Source organism: Balaenoptera acutorostrata, chromosome 2 (genome assembly GCF_949987535.1).
Source record: "Balaenoptera acutorostrata chromosome 2, mBalAcu1.1, whole genome shotgun sequence".
NCBI lineage: Eukaryota > Metazoa > Chordata > Mammalia > Artiodactyla > Balaenopteridae > Balaenoptera > Balaenoptera acutorostrata.
In genome coordinates, this window is record NC_080065.1 from 92,176,633 (window position 1) to 92,203,060 (window position 26,428).

The 26,428-nt window shown below is 33.5% G+C and overlaps 1 protein-coding gene across 4 annotated transcripts in view; it reads right to left on the reverse strand.

The window, feature by feature from the left end:
- Positions 1-26,428, reverse strand: part of FBXL17 (F-box and leucine rich repeat protein 17) — a 470,181-nt gene that overhangs the window by 415,034 nt on the left and 28,719 nt on the right. For all 4 annotated transcript variants that reach the window (XM_007192078.2, XM_057540929.1, XM_057540930.1 and 1 more), the window contains one exon: positions 21,731-21,862. In XM_007192078.2, the coding sequence (XP_007192140.2) occupies positions 21,731-21,862 (132 nt within the window). The remainder of the gene's footprint in view (positions 1-21,730; positions 21,863-26,428) is intronic.

A 26,428-nucleotide genomic window follows, 5' to 3' on the forward strand; every position in this document is an offset into this window, starting at 1 on the left:
GATGAGAATAAGCATCAAGAGGTCTGTCACTGTGTGTTCCTTTGTCTGACCTGTCCCACAGGAAAGCATCAGTTACTTCTCACAAGAAAAGTACGTCCCTTAATGATATGACAGAGCACAGAGAATCAAAGATTTTTTTAAAGCATCTTGTTTATTCTTATCTCTGCCTCTAAGTGTTAAACTATTTGATGTTCTCAGAAAACTCCAGCAGCAGACATGGCCACTATTTAAAAGAAAAACAAAAACACCTGGAATGGAGATGAAGGACAGTATGTAGCGAAGACATGTTTCTTGGTTTTGTGAAAATTATCAACAAGATGTCATAAAAAGGGTACATATGAAAATATATTCTTTTGATAGAAAACCATTGAAATTTATGGCTATTATCATTTCTAATGGGGAAAAAAAAAGGAAAGAGCCTAAGTATTCACCAATAATGACATCTGTAGAACAGAATATGTGGTATAGTATTTTAAATAAAAACATATGTCCTCAAAAAACTAAACACAGAACTACCATATGATCCAGCAAATTCACTGCTAGGTGTATATCCAAAGAAAACAGAAACACTAATTTGAGAAGACACATGCTGTTCACAGCAGCATTATTTTAAATAGCCAAGATATGGAAGCAACCTATGTGTCCATCAACAGATGAATGGATAAAGAAGATGTGGTAGGTATGTATATGTGTACACAAACACGCGCGTGCACGCGCGCACACACACACACACACACACACACAATGGAATATTACTCAGTCATAAAAAAGAATGAAATTCTGCCATTTGCAACAACGTGGATGGTCCTAGAGGGGGTTATTATGCTTGGTGAAATAAGATGGAGAAAGACAAATACTCTATGTTATCACTTACATGTGGAATCTAAAAAATAAAACAAACATGCATAAAACAAAACAGAAACGATTCACAAATATAATGAATAAACTAGTGGTTAGCAGTGTGGAGAGGGCAGGGGTGGAGGCGGCTGGATAGAGGTATGGGATTTTGAGATACAAACTACTATGCATAGAATAAATGAGCAACAAGAGCATATTGTACAGCACAGGGAAATACAGCCATTATTTTGTAATAACTTTAAATGCAGTACATCAAGAAAAATACTGAATCGCTATGTTATACACCTGAAACTAATATAATATTGTAAATCCACTATACTTCAATTTAAATTTTTTAAATAAAAAAGTTTAAAGAAATAATAAAAAATTAAAAAATAAAAACATATGCATACATATTTGTATGTGCATTAAAAGTTTTCTGAAAATAATCACCACAGGGATTAACAGGAAGTTCTCACTTTTCACTTTCTACTTTTCTATACTATTAGAATTTTGTAAACATGCATAAGGAATTTTTATGACAACAAGGGTTATTTAAGCCTCTTATATTTCTTAGTATTTTATAAAATCCTCCCAAATATTCTTTTAACTATGGTTAGCTTTCAATATTATTAACAGTGTGACAGATAAATGACTAAAGAAAAATATCTTACTATTCACTTAACATGAGACTACCACTTTTACATAAACTGCCTGAGGTAATATTTTTATTCATTCCTCAAAGAGAAAATCACCTCATGGGCACTTGCCCAAAGTCACTCAAATAAGATACAGAAGCCCTAGCTAAACTTATATCTTCCTAATTCAAGCCTCAAAGCACTCTCCATTATATCACAATTGCCTATTCAAAGAAGATGGTGTTTTATGTTAAAATAAGCTTATATAAGTACTTCGGTTTGTATTCAGGTATACCCCTCCTCTTTCCAAAAAGGAATTGAGACAGTTCATGAAAATTCACCCTACAGGAGAAAAACAAGTAGAAAATGAGGCAAGGGAAAATAAGGGTTAAAAAGAAAAGTTATTCTATAGTAAAGAAATTCTGAGTGCTTTTAGATGAATTACTAGTATGTTTCTTGATTTCTAAGACCCCAAAGAGGGAAAACAGACCACAACATCTTTTAAAAAAATTCACAGTGCTTCCCTGGTGGCACAGTGGTTAAGAATCCGCCTACCAATGCAGGGGACACAGGTTCGATCCCTGGTCCGGGAAGACCCCACATGCCGCAGAGCAACTAAGCCCGTGTGCCACAACTACTGAGCCTGCACTCTAGAGCCCATGAGGCACAACTACTGAGCCCGTGTGCTGCAACTACTGAAGCCCATGCGCCTAGAGCCCGTGCTCCACAACAAGAGAAGCCACTGCAATGAGAAGCCTGCACACTGCAACGAAGAGTAGCCCCCGCTCGCCGCAACTAGAGAAAGCCCGTATGCAGCAATGAAGACCCAACACAGCCAAAAATAAATAAATAAAATAAATAAATTTTTTAAAAAATTCACAGTAGTTAAAATAATAAAGGAAAGCAATTGCTCAGAAGTCTAGCTTTCCCCTTTGCTGTACACCTGAAACTAACACAACACTGTAAATCAACTATACCCCAATAAAAATTTAAAAAATAAATAAAAATTCATAACATAACAAAAAAAAAAGAAGTCTAGCTTTCCCCAGTACCAAGCCCAGAGGGAATATATAACTGAGGGTTCTCATGAGGCAGAACTTTGTGTGATATAGATGACAATCTCCCTATAAATATCCTAATAATAATTAAAACATTAAACCAATGGAATGGGGAGGGTGGGATGAATTGGGAGATTGGGACTGACATATATACACTATTATGTATAAAGTAGATAACTAATGAGAACCTATTTTATAGCACAGGGAACTCTACTCAGTGCTCTGTGGTGACCTAAATGGGAAGGAAATCTAAAAAAGAGTGGATATATGTATACGTATGACTGATGCACTTTGCTATACAGCAAGAAACTAACACAACAGTGTAAAGCAACTATACTCTAATAAAAGTTAATTTAAAAAAATAATGAGAAAAAGAACCCAATGGAATAATGCCAAAACTCAATTCATTAGACTTAATTCTTCAATTATTGCTACCCATATACTACTCAAGTACTACTATGGCTCAATGGAACAAATCTATCTTTAACAGCAAAGTGTCTTCATAAAAAAACTAACAGAACAAGTCATTGTAATGAATATAGCATGTTTTATACTACATAATAACTCCTTTAATTTTAATCTTCAAAATATTTCACCTTAATTAGGTAACTAACTTAGAGGTTATCATCATTAGCAAATAAAATATTATCTAGATGTCATTATTTTCAAATTCTTACTATTAAAATGTAGTTTTCAATATAAGAAAGGCTAAGAGTCCAGGCTCTAAAGCAATGGCTTTGACAGGGGGATATTACTGTCCCCCCCAGTGGGCTCTTACATAAGTAAATACAAGATGGAAAGAAATTGCTCATGTTAATTGAGTTACTTTATAGTAAGTGGGCTGGCATGACCCAAGAAAAACTGGCTCTAGAAGCATAGTGCTGCATATGTGGTTAGTACTCAATAAATGGTTAATGAATGAATCAGTGAATGGTAGGAGATAGGACTTATGGAAAATAATTAATTGATCCATGTAGCTAATAACCATGAAGGAGCCAAGGAAAACATATTTTCCAGAATTATACGACTTGTAACGACAGCACCATTAATTTCCAAGCTTTCAATATCATTTTCTAGGGTATAAAATGTCATTCCACCCTCTAACCTTTGCCTCTAAATTTAGCTTCTATTCTCCCAAATATCATAAATCAATGTACTTAATAATTTATTTCCATTAAATTATCTAAATGACCGGTCTACACTGAGAAAAACCAAGAAAGTATACCATTATATATTTATAAAGCTATTTGACATTTCTAAGAAGCATGCAAGGGATTTACTGCTTTGCTTCTTCAGGTAGGCCTCACATTACAAAACACTGAATAAACCTCAATGGAATGAACTATGTGCAGCTTCTCAAACTACAACCCTAAATACTTTATGCCAACTGTATTTGTCACTCAAGCAATCTCACTAAGATACATTTTTGAGAGCAAAGACAAATCAACACTCCACATGGACCTCTTAGACTCCTTCATAAGGCAAAGAAGCATAATCCATCAATAAAGAAAGAGGAAAAAATCTCCCTTTTAAATTCAAATTACATTAATCCGAAATCACTTCACCACCTTATATTATTTTGTATATATGGATACAAATATATATTACATATGTATGTGTGTATAAACACACATATATACACATATATGAGCTCTCCATTTAGACTGAAAATCTCCTAAAAATGGAGATTGGTACAAAAATTTATTCTATATTCCACATTCTTGCAAATATGATCAATCATAACTTGTTCAAAGGAAAAAATCTGTGTCAAAGTTGAAATGTGCTAATTTGATCTCCAATAATATTTTATTAGTTAGCTCACTCAACATTTATATATCATTAACCATTCTGAGTGCTGACTATTCCTAGGTATAATCAACCACATTTCCAAAGGATTCACAGAAACAAAAAGGCAGATTTTTTTTAATACTACATGTTAGAAAATAGCAACTGGAGAAAAATCCACCTACAGTTAAGAAAATATTTTGTTTGATTTGATTTCACTAAAACTTGTGTATCAGACCAGTACTGAATTACTGACCAATCTGATTAAGCTGGGGGAAAAAAAAAGGACTCTCATTTTTCTACAAATTAGTAGCTCTAAAATCACAGGAAGTCTTAAAATCAACATAAATATTTAATGCGGTTTTTTTCCCCCCAAAGAAGTTGTTGTTAAATCACAGTACATCTAGAAATCAAAGAAATATAGTACAATCATCTTATCCTTATGAAAGATGACAATGGTTGGATTTATTAAATTACTAGTGATACTCTAAGCTGATAAGTAAAACAAAAAGGTCACTTGGTAAGGTTAAAATTCACTTACCTCCATACCAAACAAGTGATTAGTTAGATATTCCTGACCAGCTACCTTTCCCACCTAAAAGAGTTAACTTTTCTAACCTGTAAATCAATTCACAGGAATTGCTACAACTGCAGCAAACCAAAACTAAGAAAGAAAAGACCTCATTTCGCATATATATGAATATAATTTATAAATGGAAGGTGCAAAATGCAAGGGACCAACATGTAGTTATTGTACCTGCAATTGAAAGATCTAAAAAGAACATGAAAATGCAACAGAGAATATCTTAAAAGTTAGATTTAAATAGTATCAAGTTTAAGATCAGAAACATACTTTCCTTACATTAATTTACTAAATTATACCACTCTTAATATGTTAAAATACCTGCTAAAGCACTACATTTACAGTTCATCAATGACCTCTTTAAAAATTTATTTGATTAAAAACAAGTAAAAACTAAACAATTTATTGTTTAGGCAAATATACACAGGTAACAAATTGGGGAAAATGGTAAACATAAAATTTAGGATAGTGGTTACTCCTAATTACCTCTGAAAGGGAGTCAGAGATGAGAGAAGAAAAGAATACAGAGGTAGATGAAAGTTACTGGAAATACTCTAATTCTGGGTTTAGATAGGAGGTTCTTGAGTGAATGTTAAATAATTTTTAGATAAACTGACTTTCATAAGACAATAAGATCATGCATGGACAAATTAGGATAGTATGCCATGAACCAAAGATTATGACTAGTAAAATTTTATGCTGGTGAGGTCCATTTTGAAAAATTGACATTTACTTTAAAAATTTACTTTTCACAAATGTTTCTTCCAAACATTAATATTAAAATATCAGCAAACTCAACTCCTTTTTGCAAATATTCAGACTGAAGGACAGACTGGAGGGATGCCCTCAGACAACCAAGAGCCAAACCAAAATCATTCTCCTTAAATCAGAGGAATATTATCATATTGGTTTCAATTTTCAGTCCTTCAAAGGCAGTTCGGGGCAAACATGTGAAAAAAATGATCAGAAACAAAAAAAAGAGTCTAACTGTATTTAGATTGTGTATTGAATCTGTATTAAGATTTCTTAAATTTTAAAAAGCTTCCAAAATAGATATAGCATCTTAATTTACAAAACATTTTATTCCAAATAAAATTAATCAAATAAAAAATTAGGACACCTGACTCAATGCCAACATTAGAATTCCTAAGTCAAACTACTTAAAAAGGAGACCCTGAACGCTTTATGTAATGATAAGTCTATCTAAACGCCAAATCAGAAATATCACTATTTATAGGTATGCTCAAATACATTATCCTGAAATTGCTCAAGCATAAAATGTATTTATAGCTAACAGTAGTCTAGAAGCCAAATATTAATTTAATTTAAAGGTAATACAACATAATATATATTGTTTTATATTCTTTTATATATCTAAACGTATAAAGGAAGACTTACGTTACTTAATTATCAAAAATAAACAAATATGAGACTTTTGGCAAAGATGAACAAATTATGAGATTAAAAATCACTTTTAAAAGGCTGACCCACTAAGATTCTTTATTCATCTTACTGGAAAATCAGTATTTTCAAATCAATTCTTATGTGAGGGCAAATGACTGTTAACTATGAGCCTGAATGAAATTCGGCAGTATTTAAAATACCAAAAGTTGAGACACTGAAATCCAGTAGCAGTCAAATCTTTGCTCTTAATGTAAAGGAAAACATCATAATTAAAATTTTTAGAAATATGCCTCAATTGTCAATTTATCCACACAGAAAGCTAATGAAAGATAAAAATACCATCCTTGTTCTAGACTTTAGTCACATACTTCTAAAGATGAAAGGGCAGAGAAAAGAACCACACATACAAAACCCCAATGAGATTGTCTCAAATTTTCTTTCAGCTAACTTAGAAAGGGTTACCTTAAGAGAAAATACAATAATAATTTATAATAATAATATAATAACAATAATTTTCCCACTTAGGGGTTAAGAGTTAATTCAAATTTTTTGAAATTAGTGAGGTTACTTCCAAAATTTTACCACTGAAGGGTCCTACTATGTGTCAAGCTTAGCACTATCCACTTTGTTACCCACCATTATAATTATATAAATGTTCTGATTAGTTATAGTTAGATGCTTGAAAGAAAGAGTTTGGTGACTTCCAAGCCTGTAGTATACTGTATTGAAACTTGCTTGTTCATTAGTACTATCTCTAAATATATATTGATTACAAAGTTAGTATGGTTAAGTCTTTATATTTTTTTCAACAGAGAATGACTCTATAACCTCTAGATAATTAAAGTAAAAAATTTAAACACCCAAACTGCTCAAGAACTAGGATGTAAAAATCTGTACTCCAGTTAAGCTTCCATTCTGACTTCTAATTCACTGTACATCAAAGAAAATCAACTTGCCCTGACACATAAGGACTATTCCCTTCAGTGATCAGGCAGGTGTTGAGGCCAGAAAGAGAGCCTATTTTCCACAGCCCTTTACCTTGTTTGATCACTGGTTACTTTTGATCTGACACTGCCCTCTCTCTAGTAATGACTTCCCCCTCATAGACCCTACCTCACATCTGTCAGAAAGAATAAAGGGCATCAAACTGAGACCTGACAACGCCTATGGGCCATGCGATGGGCTGCCAACTGAATGCTCCCCAGCTCCCACAATTTCTAATTCAGTTTCTTTTGTTCTGGTAGGTACAGGGTTAGGGTACCAATGACAGCAGAAAGGATTATGCACCAACTGTGAAACCGAGCCTTCTTGAATGTGTATCTTTCATCTCTGCTTCTTCATCTTCTTAAATGCTGCAAACTTCATGGTGGTTACTATGAAATACATATTCAACAAGTGCAATAGAAAGGTTGTTTAAATCCTTTTCCAGGAGAAAACAAAGGACACAATGTATTGTAATTCAACTATAAAGCTTTAAGGAAAAAGTTTCAAACCTATGGTGTGAGATTATTAAAGGCCAGCTGTCAAAGAGCATGTTAATTGTAAACGAAAGACAAAAGTTTTATGAGGACCACTACTTAGTGCCATACACCATCTAAAATGGAAAGGTCCCCTAAAACAATGCACATATTCAGAAGAGGCAATCATTTCAATTGTTAAATTATAGATTCTCACACTAATTTGGTACTAACCAGTACTGAAAACAAGTTCCTCTAGTCTTGTTTAAAAAATGTGGTGAGTATATGTAATCTTTTTTTAAAAAAAGGCATTAGTAACAATCACTTTTAAATGTTAAAATTTTTTAAATTTGGCCAAATATAATTTTGACACCATTTTACTAATAATTTTTCAACTGTCATTAGAATATTGCATGAGTTCTTGTATATTCATTAATAAATAACCTTCTACACACACACACACACACACACACACACACTGGTGGAGAGCTCATTATCAGGCATGCAATAAAAGGATTTGTAGGAAGCAGGTTTAGAGGCCTTCTAAGATCACTTTCAAGGCTAAGTTACTATTTTTTTTTTAAGAAAGTAGGATCAGAAGAAGGAAATACATGATCAATAATATAGCCATGCAAGTTGAATGTACCTTTAATACTATAACACATAAAAACAAATAACTAACTTTAGACATTGACAAATACAGAATCTCAAAGGTGAGAGGGAAGCATTAAGGTGATCACAAGTTGACTCTAATGACTGGAGAAGTTAGTTTCTACAACAGCTAAAGAAAGATATGCCTTGATGGAGAGAAAGGAGAAAGGCTCTCACATCTGAGAATTAACCTGTGACACTGGGGAAATCCATACACTAGACTGATAATGATTAACCCCTATGAAAAAGATTATATGTGAAATACCTCCTATTCTAAGACTGATCAATAATCAGCACCATTATACTCTTTAAAAAAAAAAAAAGCCTGTCTTGACTCTGTAATCTAAAAGTATCATAATATAAAGTACACTATAAACATGTGATTGTTTTAAATAGACTTTAATATATGAAAACAGATGATGCCTACATACACACTTGGACTGACTTTACAGAAGAAAATCATCTAGGTATACTAGAAAAAGCACTTCTAGATTGAAAAAACAAAACTTAATTCAAGGTTAAACAATTCAGTAGGCTGACCCAATACTCGCCCATTTTTTTCCTTAAGTTTTCCAAATGCCACTTAATTCTCCAAGAAAATGAAGAAATAAACTGCACTATTCTAATAAGATACCTAGTTATGCTTCCTTTGGGGTATTCTTTTCCTAATTTTTGATTCTACAAAACCATTAGGACATATTAAAGAACAAAAAGATAATAAAATAAATGGAACCAATTTATGATATTTAAAACTAAGAATGTTATATAAAGTATTAAAAAACTGTCAGTGTAATTTCTGCGTGTTATATCATGCTCAAAGCAAGCAATGTCAATGTTCTAACTACATTTACTGCCAGATATGCTTGATGCATTTTCTGGGTACCAAGCAATCAAGATATGTATCAAATATTATATTTAATTTATCTCTTTCTAACTGCAACAATACAAGCAAGCTCTTCTAAACAAACTCAACCATAGAGGCTATTTGTTAACTTTCACCTTTTTAAGAATCAAGTGATGGAATATGACAAAAGATAAAGGACCACAATTCTTAGCAAGCTTAAGAGATTTTTGCTAGGGTTTTCTGAAAGCAAAAGAAGGAAAATGCACTGGTGGAAGCACTGAAACAATTCAAACATCCTCAATGGAATGTAAACCAAGAAATAAAAATATCTAACAGGTAATCTGCAATAAAAAGAACTTTAAAGCCACAAGCGTCAACATTCACTCTTTTTTGGTTTGTTTGTTTTGGCTGCGTTGGGTCTTTGTTGCTGCGCATGGGCTTTTTTTCTAGTTGCAGCAAGCGGGGGCTTCTCATCGCTGTGGCTTCTCCTGTTGCGGAGCACAGGCTCTAGGTGCGTGGACTTCAGTAGTTGTGGCACGTGGGCTCTACAGCGCGGGCTCAGTAGTTGTGGCCCATGGGCTTAGTCGCTCCGCGGCATGTGGGATCTTCCTGCACCAGGGCTCGAACCGGTCGGTGTCCGCTGCATTGGCGGGCAGATTCTTAACCACTGCACCACCAGGGAAGCCCTCAACATTCACTTTAAAAAAATCATTTCTTAAAAACTACTTAATTCTTGAAGAGGACATACTTATTTGGGATTTTACTTCCTCAAACTATGACTGCCATTCTTCTGGTAAGAACACTAATGAAGAATCACTTCACAATGCTATAGAATGAAACATATTTCACCAATTCCGTTGTTAATAAAAATTGAAACTTGTATACTAAAAGCTGTATTGTATGTAAATATCAAAGTATAAATAATCATACTTAAAGTTACTGACATGTGCCTCATTAAAAATATTAATTTTTAATAGCTTTCTTTTTGGCACAAAAAGAATTTTTCCCAGGACAAAACCAAAAGGATTTGAGAATAGAATGGTTCATCTTAATTAACAGTCCTTTTCAGAAAATGTGTAATTTTTACGTAAAAAAAGATTGATTTTTAACCATTTAGTCAAAACATTGACAAATACACAGTTACTAACTACAAGTTTACAAAAAAGACAATCTCATCCCCATTTTCAAGGAGCTTACATGACTAAACTGAAGCCTTGAAACCTACAACAAATTATCATGGATTAATAAGAAAAAATAAAGGAAGCTGACAGAATATTGGAAAGTAATAAATGTGGAAGAATTATTAAAGAATATTTGACCAAAAAAATAATATTTACCTCAGCTTGAACACATACTGGAAGAAAGCAAGATGACAAGAGAAAATGAAAACTAAGTGGACAAGTTAAGAACGTAATGAGAACAGAGACAAGTAACTGGAGAAATCTTTGTAGTTAGCGACTACAGATTCTTGAAATGATGAAAACAGTATTTTAGCAAGAGTATTTCTGTGTTGTGGATGTGAAAAAATAAAAAGTCGATCTTTAGAAATGTCTTAGGTCATGACTGAATTCAGTGGAATACGATATACCATCATCTTTCACACTGCTTTCCGTTAAGTTCTTTACTCATAAGCTTATAACAATTGTAGTTTATAAAATGTATAATAGATTACACAATGGAACTGACTACATTTACACATGATGAAAAAAATACTTAATATATCAGTGAAGAGGGGTACATACATATGTGTATGTGTATAAAATTGTGGCCTGCAATAACTTAAAATACATGAAATATCAAACTACTCATAAGTATCTTCAAATATTTAAAGTTAACATTAACCTAGTAAATAGATATGGAATTATATTTTGATTCCCATTCAGAGAATCTACAAATCACAGCTCCACCTAATTCTACCATGTTCTCAGAGGAGTTAAAACAAAAAGCTAGCATTAAATGATGAAAATATTGATAATTTTATAATCTGTAGGCATTCATGTGGGCATTTAAACAACAATGAATATAAATATATACCTTCCTCTTTATTTTCTCAGAGATATATATATTCAATAAGAGGAAAATAAAAGATAAGAATAATCATCCAGATACAGCTCAATTAGAAGGACTCTGATATATAACTATTTTTCTTTGGATTACAAATTCTCAATATATTCATTTATGTATCGTATTATAGTGAATGATAAATACCTAGATTTTATGCTTAAATCAAAAATAGTCAATAAAAACCTGGCAATAGACACTACAAATTTTCTACCCCCAAGAACTCTCCATAACTCATTTCTAGCATATTTTAGAAACCAAAAATAGTGAAGTAGAGGACCCATTAAAGAAAAATACTGTATTGATCTTTTCTACAACCTAAATTTTATGTGACTACACAAAATAAGAAGCAATAGGAGGGTTAAAAAAAATAATATCAAAAAAGTACAGATTTCATCTGGCCTCATATTATCAGCTACTAAAAACCAGAAGGTACAGTCCAAGGGAAAGATTTTACCCTAACACTCTCATCTGAGCAACTTCGTATTTAGACCTTTAAAAAGAACTTGAAGAAAGACAATATAGGTAACATGAATAAGCAAAATCTGTAGCAGAAATAGGAACAGTAGTCACCACTCAGGATGCCTAGATGCACTTTCATGACAATGTATCTTTCTGATAATAATGACAAGAAACTGCTTGAAAAGAAGCATCTTATCAACTGGTAACCAGATTCAACTATAGTTTGTAAAAGATATTCAGAAAGGCACATCTTAAAAAAAGAGAGAAAAAGAAAAAGAGAAGGGGCTTCCCTGGTGGCGCAGTGGTTGAGAATCTGCCTGCCAATGCAGGGGGCACGGGATCGAGCCCTGGTCTGGGAAGATCCCACATGCCGCAGAGCAACTAGGCCCGTGAGCCACAACTACTGAGCCTGCACGTCTGGAGCTTGTGCTCCGCAACAAGGAAGGCCGCGACAGTGAGAGGCCCGCACACCGCGATGAAGAGTGGCCCCCGCTTGCCGCAACTAGAGAAAGCCCTCACACAGAAACGAAGACCCAACACAGCCAAAATAAATAAATAAATAAATAGCGTTCCCTTAAAAAAAAAAAAAATTAAGAAAAAGAGAAATTCTTCTCCCCTTAAGCCTAATCACTAAAACATTAAATGGGATTAAGTCTTGGATATCCTAAGACTCTAAGACTCTAACACCTCTGTGATAGGTAGATGAAGAAAAATATAAGCCAAAACTTCTCCCGAGACCCAAGCAATACATCTCACTTGTTGACTGACGGTCTAGAAAGGCAGTTGAAGAATGTGTGCTCATAAATGACAGGCTTAATGTACTCCCAGCATTCCACTGCCATCTAACCTTATAAAGTTTCTATTTGCTAAGTCTAATGACTTGGCTCTTTATCTCAACTCATTATCAACTGTTGCCAACACTTGAGCACAGAGACTGAGACAGCACTTTCATGTTTATATCTGAAAGATAATTTGATTTGCTCCAAAACTCTTTGTGATTTTTCTAATATGCACTCCTAAAAGAAATAAACAAAAATTACATTTTAAAAAAAGGATCTAGGGGCTTCCCTGGTGGCAGAGTGGTTAAGAATCCACCTGCCAATGCAGGGGGACACGGGTTCGAGCCCTGGTCTGGGAGATCCCACATGCTGCGGAGCAACTAAGCCTGTGAGCCACAACTACTGAGCCTGCACTCTAGAGCCCACGAGCCACAACTACTGAGCCCACGCGCCACATCTACTGAAGCCCGTGCACTCTAGAGCCGATGCTCCACAACAAGAGAAGCCACCGCAGTGAGAAGCCCGTGTACCGCAACAAAGAGTAGCCCCCACTCACCGCAACTAGAGAAAGCCCGCGCACAGCGATGAAGACCCAATACAGCCAAAAATAATAAATAAATAAAAATAAATTTATTTTAAAAAAAGGATCTAAACTACAGAATATGTAAGTGGAAAATAACACCAGCAAAAGAACTGCAACACTAGGAATAACCTACCAACTATAAATTTTAAACCCAAAACAAACTGGATATTTTTAGTAATCTAGAATTTGATACAGAAAAAATTTTTTAAGAATATGTAAATACTATTTAGAGTCTCCTATTTTTAGCTATAATAAATTCTGCATTATCAACACTGGAATATCTGTATCAGAGTTTTTAATACTAGGCTAGCTTCCTCCTGCAATCCTGTTTGCATCTGAGCAACTCCTATCATCAGTTGATGGGCTCCCAAAATTTGTGAACTAATTTTAGTTATTACTAAATTAATATAATGTTAAATAAATATGCTGGGTAAAAAAAATAATGCATTCCAAAGAAAAATTATTTGGATATTATCAAAGCCACTGCTTGCCCTCTACCAAACTGGTTCACAGGGGAAGAAAAATATACATACACACACACATACTCATTCTTTATGGTTTTCTATGCCTTTCAAATGATGGAATACAATTCAGTCATGTTCTTACCAAGATACCTGATAGATAAAAAAGATACCCACAGGAGAAAAATAGAAAATAGAAAAACAGATTAGAAAAAGAGACGGTAAGCTCTAACAAAGAATATATAACGAATAAAAATGTATTTATTCTTCAGACTGAAAAATCTGCCAAATAACATTTTAACTTTTTTTTCAAGTGGATCTTTCAAATATCACTGAACAAAATAAACCCAATTTTATTAATCATAAGAATGTACAAGTCAATGTAATTCAGACAAGAAGAATAGAAATTATACTCTAGTTGATCAGAACTCCATATTGTTAAAAAAAAGTATTGTCCCAGAAAATACTCCTTGAGAACATTAATGACTCTGGCTAGATAAATTTGATACATGAAGAATGGCATCATTAATATAGTAACTAGATCAAAGAAACTTACTTATTTGAAAAGTCAGAAAACCACTGACTCTGCATCTTTAACCTATTTTTCAAGCTTTTATTTATATGCTTAAATCCACCTTCTTTTTAAAGCATGTTCCCAAAATACTGGAAGAAATACGTTTTTAAAAGTATATTTAATTCAGCAGTAAGCCGTGTGTCACTAAACCAACATTTATTGAATGACTATTATGTGCCAACACGCAGGTGGATGGGATAAAAAGATAACTAGATACTCTCCACCCTCAAAAGAGTTGACAATCCATCAGCAAGATACAGCTGTAAACCGTAATTACAGTTATTCATGGAGAGCAATTTGACATTATCTGGCAAAAATTTCAAAATGTACCCATCCTTGCTCCCTTTAATTACATTTCTAGAATAGATCCTAGAGAAATTCTCACAGATAAGCACAGAGTTGCACAAAGATTTTATTGCAATACTGCCTATAATAGCAAAACAATGGAAGCAATATAAGTGTCCCTCAACATGAAATGGATAAACAGGAGATATATACATATATCGGATACTAAAAGTTTAAAAGAATGAATTACATATTCATTACGGCTAGATATCAAAAACAACTTAAAAGTAAAAATGCAAAGTGTAGATTGACATACTTTGTGAGACCAGATTTCAACCATATAGCATCAGATATAAACTATTTGGGACCACATACTGAACAATATTATATTGTTGTTCATGGTATCCATTATGTCTGTTAAAGCAGTTGTTTTTTTAAGCATTTGAGATCATCACAGTAGTTGCTTCTAGAAAGAGATAGTGGCATAACATGGGATGCAAGACAAGAGACAAAGTTTATTTGCTTTATTAATTCAAGAAGAAGAAACAAATTTAACAAAATGTTAACAACTGTCGATGTCTAGGTGATGGGCATATATATGTTATTACTCTTTTCAGTATTCCAAATTTTTTTAATTTCCTAAAATTAAAAAAAAAATACCAAGACCAAAAAATTTGATCACCTTTCACATTTGAAATCCCAAGTATAATCCCAATTACCAAGAGAAATATAAATTTCTTAGCATGACACTCAAGAAACTTAACAACCTGGTCCCTACCTTCCTTTAGAGCCCCAACTATGAACACTTCCCCCACCAGCCTGATATAATCCTAATCCTACTTTAACACCCACCACTTATTAAACATTCCAAGCCTGATGCCTTGTCTTTGTTAATGATATCACTTTCCTCAAAACAATGTTTGCTTGAATCACAATTGTCACATCACTATATATCATTCAAGACCCAGTTATAAATGTCACCTACTATTTATAGGATTTCCTGATTCCTCCCTAATCTCTCACACAAGTAACTATTTTGCAATTGGCATTTCCATAGTGCTTATCACTAGAAAAGGATATTCCTTCTTTGGCAATATAACTCTTTTTTAATTCCTTAACACTTCTCATAGTGCCTGGCACACAGTAGGTATTCAAATGTTAACTGCACTGAATCAACATCTGAAACAGCGTTAAGGAACACAGTAGAAAGTTACCAGTTCATTAATCCATTAAAATTTCTATTAAATCTATCGGACAAAAATGAAACGGTATTTAGCTTCTGAATCCAAGTATCACAAAAAACACAATATTATGTTTTTGCCAAGTAAAAATTTTGCATAATGAGTGCAATTCTACAAAAGTTCATTATGTTCACATTTATAGGATTAAAACCAACATTAAACACTATCCTGAAGACAGTTTTCCTCTTTGGTAATTTTATTAATTTTCCTAGAAAAAGATTTCGGTGTATCTCCATTGGTACTAGCAGCTTCCCCTAAAATCAGTTATCATCCTAGCAAAAGGATCTTCTGCTCATGCTAATAGCTAATTTCCTCCTCTGATGTCTCACAGCACCTGACAGTTAAGTGTTTTAATGGGGATAATGCCTTTCACAAATTACTGCTTGGTTCAAAGGCATATATGGATTAGCTCCACCTGTGATGTATCCATGCGATCAATGGTCTTGAGGACAAACTTCTGAGAATCCAACAGACCTGGGTTAGAATCTTGACTTTGACATTTATCTGTTGTTCCTTAACCTTTCTAGGCCTCAATTTCTTCATCTGTAAAATGGAATAAAAATAAACTACCTCATGGGGACTTCCCGGGCAGTCCAGAGGTGAAGACTCTGCACTTACAATGTAGGGGGTGCGGGTTCAATCCCTGGTCGGGAACTAAGATCCCACATGCCACGTGACATGGCCAAAAAATAAAAATAAATAAATAAAATTTTTAAAAAGTAAGTTACCTCATATGCTGGTTGTGAGGATTAATTATGTAAAACTACACAGTGCCTGGTACATTATAAACAGTCAATGAGATAACTATTATTAAATATTTTTAGATATCAAAAAATGACAGCAAAATACTGAAAGGTAGTATACAATAACAAGATGAAGTTTAGTAACTTTAGGTCACCTTCTTTAGAATGCCATGTTCATGCATCACTGTTTATTGGAAACTACCACTCTCGGTGTAAGTAAATGCCTCATCCATTCAGAGAGGAAAGGGCAATGAAGGTGAATATCTACCCTTGGAGACTCTGGAGGCTGAAGTGAGTACTTATAAAATGGAATTCTTCATAAATGCACATTATTTATGTCTGGGATTACAAGTAAACTCACTTCACAAGGAGTATCTGAGGAATAAGATAACAAGAATGTAGTGGGGGTGTTGGGGGGTAGCAGGGACCAAATCCCTTAATATATTAACTCTAAGTTGGACAGTAAAAGAGTCAGGAAATCCAAGCCTTAATATAATGCTGAATTAGTTACTGCTATTTAAGCTCTGATGCAAATGCTTACCTTACTTACCCTAGTTGATGATAACATGGCTACCAGTCTATTCACTTAGCTGCTGCAACAACCTCAAAATCACAGCAAGCAGCAAAAAAAGAATTAAACTGTGGGTAACTAACAGATGAAATCAGAACATAGTAAGTGACAGTAGGTACTGACACAGCCCAATTCAAACTGGTAGACTCCAGAAAGTGAACTCTGATAGGGAGAGGAAGAAAAAAAAAAACATTTATTAAAGACTTCCTACGTTTGGGACCATAGATTTTGTACTTCACCTCAATCTCATTTAGTCTGATCCTCATAAGAACAAGTCTGAGGTAGTATTATATCTTTTCTACAAACAAGGAAATGAAAGTACAAAAATTAAGATAACTAACTGAATCACATGATTAAGAAACAGTAGGATCAAGATATGAATTGAGTTCAATTCAACTCACACTCAGTATTTGCCTCATTCATCCCAGAAGGAAGCAGAAAGAGGTAAATTTAGGTCCTACTTCATACATGTAAGCCTCCAAAGGATAATAAAATTAAAAACAATGAACAAACAATGTTACAAATAATGTTACAGCAAGAGCCAAAGGACTATGGGAGATGGCACAGAACTGTAAAACTAGTAAAATAATTCACCAGGAGGTTGAAAAAAGTAAAAGGTCATAATTAACCATTGGGAAATCAAATTTTAACCAGAAAACATTTAACATTTCCCTAAAACTTTCTAAAATCTATTCATAATACATTACTACTTTCTTGGGTAACTCAGAAATCTATACTAGTTTCATAACTCAACTCTACAGAGTAGAAGGTGTTAAAAAAAAAAAGCCAAATAAATATAAGACATAGAGATCTCTATCAAATATGCTGACCCTAGAACTTAGCATAGAAGCCATTTTCAAAATCGTAAAATCCTAGTACTTTAAAACATCAGGCTGGATAACAAATGTAGATAATCTATCTGACCCCATCATTTTACAGCCCAAGACGTAGGGAATGGACTTGAGGACACGGGGAGAGGGAAGGGTAAGCTGGGACGAAGTGAGAGAGTAGCACTGACATCTATACACTACCGAATGTAAAATAGATAGCTAGTGGGAAGCAACTGCATAGCACAGGGAGATCAGCTTGGTGCTTTGTGACCACCTAGAGGGATGGGATAGGGAGGGTGGGAGGGAGACGCAAGAGGGAGGGGATATGGGGATATATGTATACATATAGCTGATTCACTTTGTTATACAGCAGAAACTAACACAACATTGTAAAGCAATTATACTCCAATAAAAATGTTTAAAAAAAAAGCAGCCCAGAGAGCTTCTGTCCAAAAAGTAGAGAAGCAGAATCTGGAGCAAGGAGAGTAAGGAAGCAGAGAAAATATACTTAATGAAGTTTCTAGATCATCAATAACTATACACACAAACTAAATATGGCTTTAAAATAATTTTGTAGCCAGTACTGCACAGAAGTGATATAAATGCTATAGCTAAAAGATGGCAGTTGGATATAATATGCTAGACACTCACTATAGTTGTATTCCTCAGATCTGTTTTTATAGTCTATACAACAGTTTTATAGCAAATGCAAAATACATCCATGTAGGTGCATGGCAGTTGTCTCACTCAAAAATTACTAAAACAAAAACTCACTCTTTGGGGGGAAGATTTTACATGCATGTTCTCAATTCTTTGCCTCACCATAAATCATTTGAGTACTAAGATGTCAGATCATTGTCCTCTTTCCACCTGAATAAAACTCCTTCTGATAAATACAGGAATCCTTTCTCTATGCTAAAGTGTACCTTACTTACAGTGCCACAAATAAGAACATTCAAGTATCTTGCTACTTTGTGTAAGATAGCAAGTTCACCTTGTAACACTCTAGATGCAACTATTATTTCATATTTTTAAAGAAAATTTCCCTAAAACCATCTAAAGGACAAAATTAAAAATAAACCATAAATATCTGCAGAAACCATGTACGAGCATTTTATCTTTATAGTTACATCAAGGACACAAAAGCTATGTCACTGAAATATACAAAGACAATGCTGCCATCTAAAGGCCAAGATATAATATGAAAAAAATGTATACTTAGTCATATACTGTCAACGTATATAAAACAACCAATTTGATATTTTAAAGTCAGCAAAGTTTATACATTAAAAAAGCACTATGCTACAATTATTTTTAGGCTACACAATAAAACTCTAATACTATTTTGAGAAGATTCTTTTTGAGAAGACTGATAAGAGAATTAGCGAAATAATTTAGCTAATGATCAATATCTGCACAGGTAAAGTTCTGTTGGCATCCTTTCAGACACAATATTCTCCTGAGTACTGAATATTTCTATTAGTTGTTTGTCCTATTTAATGACGTTTATTATTTCTTGTCTGTAATTAAATATACGGTATAATTATATATATGCATATATAAATATTATTTGCCTTTAATCATACTATTATTTCTACTCATCCTTTTTAAAATATGTCATTAAAGGACTAACAATAATACATCTCAGAGTGAAAAAACCCAATCTACTTAAAATTGCAGCTTTGCAAGTAATTCAAATATTTCTCCTTATTTCATAAATTCTAAAAATACAAACTAAAGTTCCTATGGGAGACCAGTTGTCAACAGCTCAACTGTCCAACAGAAAGAGTTCATATTATTCTAAATTTCCCTTTCTAAAAACCTTAAATTGAAAGTATTTCATTGAACTGAACTTTACTTAAGATTTAGCAAAATCACTTCTAATTTGCAATGAAATCAAAATGTTTACTGAATAACACTACATAGGAAACTGATTCCCTTAGCATTTAAGTATATAACACCTTTCTAATGGACTACAATATTAAAGAAATTCGAACATAACTAGAACCTTCAAAACATATGGTTTAATTCCTTTGAAAAACCACTGACCAAAATTTTTAATGTGTCAAGAAAAATGTTTTTCTGGTTTTGCTCAACAAGAAAACAAATATTAATCACTCAACAAATATTCCCATTATGTGAGAAATATAAAAATTGTAAGCTGGGATTACCACCTTTTAATTTATCTAGAGTGTAAAGTGGAAACCAATGGACAACAAATATGGTCAAGTTCTCATAAAGACTACTAGTTTTTTATTGTCTCCTGTGAGTCAGAGTTTATACTAGACAATTTAAGGACATTACATCATTTAATCCTCAAAACCACAACCTGCAAAAATACAAATACTAATAACCCCATTTGCAAAGGAGGTTCAAAGATCTTAAGTAACTTTCCCAAGGTCACAATGCAAGTAAATGGATACTGGGATTCAAAAATTCATTCTCTCTTACTCAGAAGACCTTACTCTATCCACAAGAACATAATGCCTCAGGAGTGATTATTAAATTTGTATTAAATGTGAACAGGAATAGGAAGTATTTTTACTGTGTAATTTTACACAAAAAGATAATTCTACATGGTAATAAAAGTGTTTACTTTTAATTCACAGTATTTCAATTTTTCTAACTGTAATCTTTAAAAAAAAAAAAAAAAAGCATTACCTCACTTCAAGTGCTGAGGCTTCCAGAGACCTTTCAAAACTTACATTAATACGTGAGAGATATTTATCAAATTTTGTAAACTAACTCCAAGGGGCAACAAAAAGATCTTGTTATTTTGTAGATACAGTTAAAAAGCAAATCTTCTTTGTAAATATACATATTCAGGACCACCTTGCCTACGTTTAATGTACAGTATTTTTCAACATTGAGAACTCTACTAATGCCTCCCCAGTGACAACTTTTTCTGTTAACCTGTACTATATACCTATCAAAGCAAAATTAAATGGATTTGGAATATTATTCAGCCATAAAAAGGAATGAAGCTCTGATACATGCTACAATAGGAATGAACTTGAAAAAATATGGTATGTAAAAGAAGGCAGACACAGAAGACCACATATTGTGTGATTCTATTTATATGAAATGTCTGGAACAGACAGAAATCCACAGAAAGTAGATTACCAGTTGCCATGGGCTAGAGGAAGGGGGAATGAAGAGTGACAGCTAATGGGCACAGGGTTTCTTTTTGGGATAATAAAACTGTTCTAGAATTAGTGATGATGACTGCACAACTTTGTGAATATACTAACAAACACTGAACTGCACACTTTAAAAAGGTGAATTTTATGATATATAAAGTATAACTCAATAAGAGAAAATTACATGGCTTTAAATATATTTATAATATACAATAAGTGTAAATGAGTTACCTACACATGTGCTTAAAATATAATATAAAACCTATGTAACTACCTAAAAACAAGACTATCTGTCTCAATTTACTGAGTCCCATTTTACACCATACTAAGTGAAAGGCTCTATTTCACAAGCATACATCTTCCTGAATATTAAAAATTCCTAACTATCTAAAATTACTACAATCCCTATGGGAATCAGAAGGAACGACAACTACATACTTATGTTTGGCAGCCAAATTTAATTTTTTCAAATTAATTTTTTCCACTGTCAGAGTTTAGAAAAAAGCACATTAGCACATGCTAATGAAGAATTTTTACCATGTAAGTACCACATACAAGCACCCACACAGTTATAAAATCAATTTATACAAATCATTGTTTTGAGAAGATTCTTGATTTTAAGTAGAATTTGCCTCTAAACCTTCAAAACAAAAATAAACAGAAAAAAATGTATAAGCTAAGTTATAAGGAATTCAAGAGTTAGAAACAAAATGAAAAACACAAGAATGGTAACAAGTACTTACTAATTTGTTTTCCTGCATGTATATTCTTTGTAATTTCAGACAGCCCTTAGCTATGACGATCATGCCTTCATCTGAGATCTTGTAACACTGGCCGAAATGAATATCTTTGAGTTCTCTGCATTTTGAGCCCAGCTGTAAACAAAGAGATTTGACTGAATGCTCCAAAAATAACAAAGGTAACATATTTCTAGTGGGATTTCCATATAATTTTTTTCAATAGCCAAACCAAAGTTAAATAATTGTTTATAAATTACTCTTAAAATAGAATGTAGGCAATCTATCATTTAAAATAGTGTTGTGTAAGCCTTTTCACCTTCTAATTATTTCCTTGCTTCAACTGCCTCACACTATATGCCCACCTAGGTGCCTAGATTCCATAACACTTCAAATTCATGTCTTAATTTCTCTTGAGTCTTTTTATCATAGTGTTAGACTGAGTGCAACACAGGTCCAAGGAATAAAACCAAGGTCCAAGAAGTGAGACAAAGGTCCAGTGAGTGAACGAATATTTAATTCAGGAGATTCTACTTCTAGTTCTGATTGCCCCAATGTATCATTTTTCTGCATCGGCTCATTTACTCTGTGAAAGAGAAAAAAGACTGAATATGCTATAGGCAATATTCTAGTTAATACTTATTTACACACTTATTGCATAAACTAAAAAAAAAAAAAAAAGGACTAGTGATTTCCTGATTGAAATCTCAAGTGTACGGTAAATAGTTACTGAACAGGTACAATGTTCCTCTTTAAAAACATTAAGTACAACAAAGAACAAATTACATTTCTTTTCAAAATCTACAGTAGAAATTAGATGATCAAAGCAAACTATAAATAAATGTTGTTTTATAAGTATTACATATAAAGAAAGTCATCTTAGAGATAAAATAAGAAACTTTAGTAAAAACCTATATATCAAAAATTGTCTAAAAAATTACATTAAGACAATAAAATCCAGTTTGGCAAGGGTTCAAAGTGTGCTGATACACCACTGGTAAGAGTGTAAATTAGTACTAAAAATCTTCTTGGAGGGCTAGTTAGCATAAATGAAAAAATTTTATAAAATTTGCCTGAAAATTATATGACTCAGCTTCTAAATATTTACCAAAAAATGTAAGAGGGATGGATAATTGGATAGATACATAGTGAAGTCAACATACTACAATGTTAATTATACAATCTATGTAGTGGGTATACGGATGTTCACTGTAAAATTCTTTCAAATTTTCCATATATTTAAAATTATTCATAAAGACTACTGGAATAATTAACTAAAGGTGTTTGGTAAGATTTAGCTATAAGAAATTAGCACAAGAATTTTTTTTTAAATAGTGAAATACAGAAAACCTAAAGTTATAAATTATGGTGTTTTCATAAAATTGAGTATTATATACCCATTAAATTGAAGTAAACACTTGACAAATAAAAATGAAAACTGTACATGTTTTTATAATACAATTTAATTTTTATAAACAAATTAGGCACATTTAAATATACGTATACATATTTAATTATACACATGTATATAGAAAAGAGATAAAACATACACCAAGGTGTTCACAGTGGTTATTTCTGATCAGTGCAATAATGGGTACTGTTCTTTTTTTCTTTTCTGTCTATCAGTCTTCTCACATCTTTTTAAAAATAAATATTATTTTTGTAATAAAAACTTTCAAGTCCTGTTTCAAGTAAAGTAATGATATTATCAGAAAGATATGCAACTTCAGTTAGTTTTTCCAGGGATGGTGATATATACAAGCCATCTTATTTTAATCTAGGTAACACTATAACCAATTATATATTCCACTAGAAATGTAAACTCCATGAAGACAGAAGCTTGTTTAACTAACATAGGCCTGGTGCCCAGTGCCTTACAGTCAGTTGATACTTAGTAAATATTTGTTGAATGAATGAAAAGTCTGATCAGAGTTATTCATTGTAAAGAGACCTCTTTGAAAAATGGACAAATAAAGGAAACCATGATTATGGTCTCATATACCACCATGTTCTATTTAATTCAAGAGTTCTATATTGGGTCCACAGGTCGAAATCAGGGATTCCAGGAAAATGGATGAGAAAAAAAAAAAGAGTACATTTTTATTTTCTTACTATTCTCTAAATGAACTTTAGCTTTTCCTTCACTTATTAAACAGAAAATCACAGTAGTTTAGCAGTATGTGTGACTCTGTAAACAACAGAAATCAAAGATAATTTCACATAACACTACTGTTATTGCAGATAGTGAAATATCATTTTTGTTCATCAGTATTCATCATGTTTATTAGATCTACTACCAGATCTTATAATGCATTAAAGAGGCACATATATTTCTAGAACAAACATACAATGGCATGTTACTTAGACCCAATAAAGCTGAATCCAAAGCCAATAGTGGGGAAAGCAGAAAAGCAATATGATAATCACTACAAAACTCCCAATAAGCTCACATATGTCTGGCAGTGAGGGCTAGGTTGGTGGTAAAACCACCAGGATTCTTGAAAGTCTACTTAAGAAGTAGTTAACCACTCAGATCACCTCCTCATTTCTGCACAGCCTGCCCCTGCCCACTCTCCCACAATAGCAAAAGACTGGAGTTCACTGAGGGGAGTAAACCATAGGGTCTTTGGGGTATGCCATGCACAGCTGACAGCAGAAGCACACTCCAGAAAATGTGGGGATGTGAAAGTTTATACCGTGAAAATGGAGAAATTAAAAGAAATAATTCTATAAAATGTTCCAAGATGAAAGGATATGGACTTCCAGACTAAAAGGACTCACTCACATGTCCAACACAAATGACAAAAGCAGACCTGTATCAAGGCAAATCATCATAAAATTTCATAATCGTAGGTATAAAAAAAATATTCTAGACTTCTAGTGAGAATCAGATTTCACACAGAGGATTAAGGATAAAAAAGGCATCAAACTTCTTATTTAAGAAGAATACTTATTTCAAACCTAGAATACTCTACTCAGGATTCAGACTATGAATTAAGTGTGAGGGTAGAATAGAGACATTTTCAGACATGCAAGCTCTCAAAAGATGTACCTCCCATATATTCTTTATCAGGAAGCTATTACAATCTGTGCTCTACAAAACATGAGAATACATCAAGAGAAAGAACACATGACATCTAGGTAATAGGACATCTAATAGAACAGCAAGGCGAGGAAAACATTGAGAATAAGGGTGAAGATAAGATATTAAGATGACCATTAATGCAAGAGTAGTTAAATACAAGAACTCCAGACTGCTGTCTACTTTAAAAAAATAAATTCGACTAAGTAAATACATATAGGTATACTAAAGCAACTGGGGGAAAGCTGTGGACTCCATCACTATTAAGATATAAAAACTAAGTAAACTAAATGAGGACAAAAAGACATTTATTCATTCCAAAAAAAACAAAATTCCAGAGGGAAAAAAAAGGTAGGTAATTATAAAATGTAAATACTGAATACTTATTTAATCAAAATTATAACAGAATTATTTTGACATGATGAGGGCACAGGAGATAGAAAAGGATAGTGAGCTAAATCCTCATCTTTCCATAGCAAGGAAATAGCATAGATCAGCGGTCCCCAACCTTTTTGGCACCAGGGACCGGTTTCATGGAAGACAATTTTCCCACGGATGCGGGGCGGGGAGGGACGTTCAGGTGGTAATGCGAGCGATGGGGAGTGATAGGAAGTGGCAAATGAAGCTTCACTCACCTGCTGCTCACCTCCTGCTGTGCGGCCCGGGGGTTGGGGACCCCTGGGACAGTCTAATATGGATAAATCAAGAAAATACATACAGACATAGACGGCAAATGCTTCTTCTCTACCACTGCTTCCTTCTTCTGGAAGGAGTTCAACTGGTCTAACTTCTGGTCTCTACACTGATTAGTTTGTATTTAATAAGCTGAACATGTTCAGTTCATCTCTTTTTTCCGCTTGAGAACAAACTGCCCACAAGGAGCAAGCATCTACTTCTACATTTGCAGGACACTGCTGGTCCAGCCTAGTAGATGACGACTGGGTCCCCTGGCCAAACTCCAGCGTTTGAGTTAACAAGCCTATTTAACTCTATTACTAAGCAACATTCCCAATCTAGCCTTTCTGTGTAATAAAGTTGATATTTTTCCTCTGTCACTATTCCAGTGTTTTATATGTCAATTTATTGAGATGCTGGAGCAATAAAGAGACTTCAACACTTAGTGCACCAGCCAGGTGATCTCCTCCTGTATCAAGTTTACCCCCATTAACTTTTTTTTTTTTAAGATTTTTTTTTTTTGATGTGGACCATTTTTAAAGTCTTTATTGAATTTCTTACAATACTGCTTCTGTGTTTTTTTATGTTTTGGTTTTTTGGCCGTGAGGCATGTGGGATCTTAGTTCCCCGACCAGGGATTGAACCCACACCCCCTGCATTGGAAGGTGAAGTCTTAACCACTGGAAAGCCAGGGAAGTCCCTCCCTCCTTAACTCTTACCTTATCCCAGCAAAAAGTCAATACAGCTAAAGGATCTACAAACACCTCAAAATTACCTCCATAATACTTTCTACTTTACCAAAGAACATTCTGAAATAATAACTACTCATCATAAGATAAGAATACCTATCTGGCTGATATTGACAGAATGCATACCACCACTCACCTTGGTTGGATACTGGAAAACTCCTCCCTGAGGGCCCTTCCAGGTAAGAGAGGTTATCAACC